Source organism: Apis dorsata, unplaced genomic scaffold (assembly GCF_000469605.1).
Source record: "Apis dorsata unplaced genomic scaffold, Apis dorsata 1.3 scaffold_74, whole genome shotgun sequence".
NCBI lineage: Eukaryota > Metazoa > Arthropoda > Insecta > Hymenoptera > Apidae > Apis > Apis dorsata.
In genome coordinates, this window is record NW_006263372.1 from 340,509 (window position 1) to 344,789 (window position 4,281).

Consider the following 4,281-nt stretch of genomic DNA (forward strand, 5'->3'; position numbering starts at 1 on the left):
ATTTTTAATTCTGAAAAATATGATATAAAAAAATGAAGAGTCGCGTTTAGAAAGAGCAATTCCATGGTGTCCATTGCTCAACGAAATGAAACTTATCGACCAAATATCGGCTCACGGGACTTCAGTTTGTGAACACTTCGCCGGGCATAACGGTGAAGAGCATCCTCGAATTATTATCTAGAGGCCAGCGCTCAAGTTGGAGTGGGTCTTCGGCTTTATTTCCGCGAAAGTAGTTCGGCCTGGTTGCATCTTAAAACTTTAGCAGTCTCTGCTAGCAAAAGACTACTTTATCGAGATGAAAAATTCGGTGAATATCAAGCAAAACGACGACTCATTGTTGAACGATCTAAATGAGTCAAATTTACGTGATGATCGAAACGAGATATCGCCTAAATTGACTTTTGAAAACGGTTCAGATTTATCGATATTGAATAGTTCTTATCAAATTCCGGATATATCAAAGAAATATATTGAACCGATAATCCTCGATACATCACTACCGTATGTAAGTATTTCTATCCTATTCTAAATAAACAGACAAAATACAGAATAAATTTTATATTTTAGGATTTCATTTTTTTTCCTATTTATCATTATTGGGAAGGACGAGCATCCAAGGAATTTCTCATATTGTTATATTTTCTTTCTTTATTCTGTATATTTCTACTTTTATAAATTCGTAAAACTTGTCTATTTATTGTTGGTAAAAAAGATTTTTTTAAATGTTTCATAAATGATAGAATATCTGTATTATACTTATGATAAATTAAATATTTAACTCTTGTATTAAAATATATATTTTGAAAATCGTCATCTTAAAGATATGTTACAAAATCAAGAATATAATATCTTTATTTTTAAATTAAATTAAAACACATTGTATAGTTTTTGAAAAAAATGATGAAATTATATTCAATTGATATTGTCTGCGCTAAGTTATGCGCCAAGAACTATAAATAAAGAGAGTAAATAATAAAAAAAGGATAGAGATAGGATAAAATTTGAGGAATCAGCGCCATCTCTAGAGTGCCGCAAATTAAATATAAAAGTAGACAAAGAAAATGAATATTGAAAAAAAAGACAGAGTTAGAATAACAATTGATTATTAGCGTCATCTCTTGAGTATTAAAGACAATCCTCAAAAAGGGATGGTAAGGTAGAGCAAGAAATGACAGTTAATTTTTATTATATTTCTTCTTTTTATTTCTTCTTAATATTTTTTCTAGATTTATATTTAATTTACTCTGAAATCATTAAATCCTCAATTTTTATCTTTTCTATTTCTTTTTCTACTATTTATATACGTCTCTACTATATATTTATGATTGTGTTACATGCAATGAAAAGAAAAAAATTATTACTGCTAATAATGATTTTTTATTGTTTATAACTTTATATTATAAAAAATAATTAATATTAAATAATTAAAAACTCTGATTTTTTATATGTTTAATTTTATTTTTTTTCTTTGATTATTTATAACTGTATTAATTTATTATTAAAATTTTAAAAATAATATATTTTGATATATTATGATAACTTTTATGATATATTTATAAGAAATTTGTTTCCAGATTCCCGTTTATATTCATTTAAAAACGTATGATTTAAAACCTATCGAAAAGCCTCCAACTCCATCTATTTTATCTGAATTACGATTAAGATGTCAGTAAGTAAATGCAATCAAATCTTTAATAATAAAATATTCTAATTAATTAAATGTAAAAGAAATATTTTATAAAATTTTAGAGATGACAATCAATCAACCGAAAGAATAAATCAAACTGCTTGGAAAAATGAAACCGCGGCAAAGTGAAAAAAATTTGAAATTGAAATAAAATCTAAACAATTATTTTGTTAATATATAGTTTTAAGAATACAATTTTTACTTCTATTATAATATAAATTTTCTGCTATGATCTTTATAAAATTTAATTTTTAACTATAAAAATAAAAAATTTATAAATTTTTGATATTGTAATTTTGATTTTAGATTTATTCCAATATTATTTTCTTTAATTTAATTTTTGAAACAAGTAATAAACAAAACTTCTAAGTTTACTATTATTATTAATTAATTATTTTAAAATATATAATTTATATGCCCTTCTATCTAGTTTTTACTCAATGACAATATAGTTGTGAATGTATGCTTTACAAAATGTATGAAGTAGGAAATTGTTACGATTAGGTTATATTTAAAGTATCTATCTTTCAAATAAATGATGATATATTATAATTAGTTGCAATAGTGTTTAATATTGTGACAGATGTAATTATAACATGCGACAATGAAGAAATTCAACGAATTATTCACGATTTGTTTCTTATTGCATTATTTCTATAGCGTTTGTATAACTCATTTGCTCATAAATGTCAAAAATCAGGTATGAATTTTTATTTCGCACTTATTATAATGAAAAATCAAAATAAATTACAATTGCTAAATTACAAGTGCTATATAATGAAAATTTGTGATATAATTTATCAATTAAAAATTCATTTCGATAATTTAATTGCAATTAAAGTTTAATAAAATAAAATTTAAAGATGAATAAGAATTTAAATGCTATAAGTCATTTATATATCACTACTTTACAGGGTGGTGATATTTTGTTAGAAACGATTTCTTCCAATGTTACTGAAGATGTTATTACCTTAGAATTTCAATGTTCAGATGGCACATTGGTAACACAACTTATTGATTTCAAAAATGTAATTCATTATTTTGAAATTCTATAATTTCTCATCATATATCATATATATATATATAAATAAAAATAAAACATATTTCTTTAGGAAGTGCAAATAATAAAAGCTTTAGTTTTGGGTGAAGAAGAACGTGGTCAGAATCAATATCAAGTTTTGTGTTTTGTTAATCATTTTTTTAAAGTGGATTTCATATCTTCTGATGCAATGTCTAAACTAAGGCAAAAAAATCCAGGCACTGTACGTGTTGCAGAAGAAGATAAAGGTCATGTAAATTATACTATGGACTTATTCTTAGATGTATCTGAATCTAAAGATATCTCTAAGCACATTGCAACTCTTTGTGGAGAAGCAGCTGGATCTGCTTATACTAGAAATGAAGATATAAAACAATGGATTCAAAGGCCTGGTAAGTTTTATTGACGCATAAATGAAGATCTTTAAAATAAAATAAGATTTAAATTTAATTTATCAGATTTTTTATTTTTTAATTCATTAGGTTCATCTGAACTTTCATTGATGGCAGCTGTATATAACTTCAGCACAAATTCTTTGACACAACAAGGTACAAATGATTCAAGATCTTTATTTGTAACAAGATGTGCAGATACATCAAATATGTGGGCACCTTGTACATGTTCGTTAGAGTTATGTATTGGATGGTATCCATGTGGTTTAAAATTTTGCAAAGGCAAAAGTGATGGTAAAAAAGCAGCTACTCCATATAAATGTGGCATTAAAACATGTAAAAAATGTTTTATATTCTCATATTATTCTAAGATGAAGCAGAATTGTTTATGGGATGAATGACATATAAGAACACTATAGATATATAGGTAATTTATAAAAAGTTAAACTTTTTCAGAGCATGAAAAAATATTATTTTCTTAATTTATCATTTTTATATTAACAAAAATATAATTCAAAATTTTTTTTCAATTTTTTCTTATTCGATATTAAATGCTTATAAATGTAAACATCTGTGACATATAGTACTATTATTTTAAGATTTATAATTTCATTTTATTATATATATATATATATATAATTATTATATTACATTTTTATCAAGGTATAGTAATTTTTTTATTTTTTGTAAGAAAATTTTCTCTTTTAAATTTGTAATATTTTCTTCATGATGAATTTAAGAAAAACTAGAGAATAATTTAAAATCAATCATTATAAAAGTTTTAAATCTGCTCTGTTTATTGATGAAGTTTCTGATGCCATGTATAGTTCTCTACTTGTAGTAAATACTAATATGAGATGAACAAATCAATTTAAATAGACAAGTATTAATATTATATTTGCAGAACTTGTCAATATCATTGATGCTTTTAAAGTGCCAGTGTTTTTCTATACAGATGCACGATGGATATCGGCGATTCCATTAATTACGAAAACAGAGTGAAAAAAATCCTTGGTACATGTACTAGAGTGTCAACAGACTTTTAGATTAGATGGATTCTTACTTTTATAGATTGTACTGAATGGATGCATTTGTAACACTAATATTTGTATTTTATTAAAATAACGAATTAAGAGCTTTATAAAAAAAAAAAAAAAATAAAA

General features: G+C 24.2%; 2 protein-coding genes across 2 annotated transcripts; both read left to right on the forward strand.

The window, feature by feature from the left end:
- LOC102671565 lies at positions 1 to 1,868 on the forward strand. Its single transcript, XM_031508067.1, has 3 exons — positions 1 to 505; positions 1,575 to 1,669; positions 1,750 to 1,868. Exons 1-3 carry the CDS (start codon positions 296 to 298, stop codon positions 1,814 to 1,816), a joined length of 372 nt encoding a protein of 123 aa, XP_031363927.1. The 5' UTR covers positions 1 to 295; the 3' UTR covers positions 1,817 to 1,868.
- Positions 1,869 to 2,101: 233 nt separating this feature from the next.
- On the forward strand, positions 2,102 to 4,281 carry LOC102672382 (out at first protein). Its single transcript, XM_006610394.2, has 5 exons — positions 2,102 to 2,387; positions 2,602 to 2,715; positions 2,800 to 3,118; positions 3,209 to 3,545; positions 3,904 to 4,281. The coding sequence occupies exons 1-4, from the start codon at positions 2,292 to 2,294 to the stop codon at positions 3,517 to 3,519; spliced, it is 840 nt and encodes a 279-aa protein (XP_006610457.1). The 5' UTR covers positions 2,102 to 2,291; the 3' UTR covers positions 3,520 to 3,545; positions 3,904 to 4,281.

What these genes read in the sequence shown, in the direction of transcription:
- LOC102672382 (XM_006610394.2), top strand. Translation starts at nt 2,292, where the DNA reads ATGAAGAAATTCAACGAATTATTCACGATTTGTTTCTTATTGCATTAT. An exon ending in AACTTATTGATTTCAAAAAT is followed by an intron (nt 2,716 to 2,799) that starts GTAATTCATTAT and finishes ATATTTCTTTAG; the next exon opens with GAAGTGCAAATAATAAAAGC. An exon ending in ACAATGGATTCAAAGGCCTG is followed by an intron (nt 3,119 to 3,208) that starts GTAAGTTTTATT and finishes TTAATTCATTAG; the next exon opens with GTTCATCTGAACTTTCATTG.
- LOC102671565 (XM_031508067.1), top strand. Translation starts at nt 296, where the DNA reads ATGAAAAATTCGGTGAATATCAAGCAAAACGACGACTCATTGTTGAAC. An exon ending in TCGATACATCACTACCGTAT is followed by an intron (nt 506 to 1,574) that starts GTAAGTATTTCT and finishes ATTTGTTTCCAG; the next exon opens with ATTCCCGTTTATATTCATTT. An exon ending in GAATTACGATTAAGATGTCA is followed by an intron (nt 1,670 to 1,749) that starts GTAAGTAAATGC and finishes ATAAAATTTTAG; the next exon opens with AGATGACAATCAATCAACCG.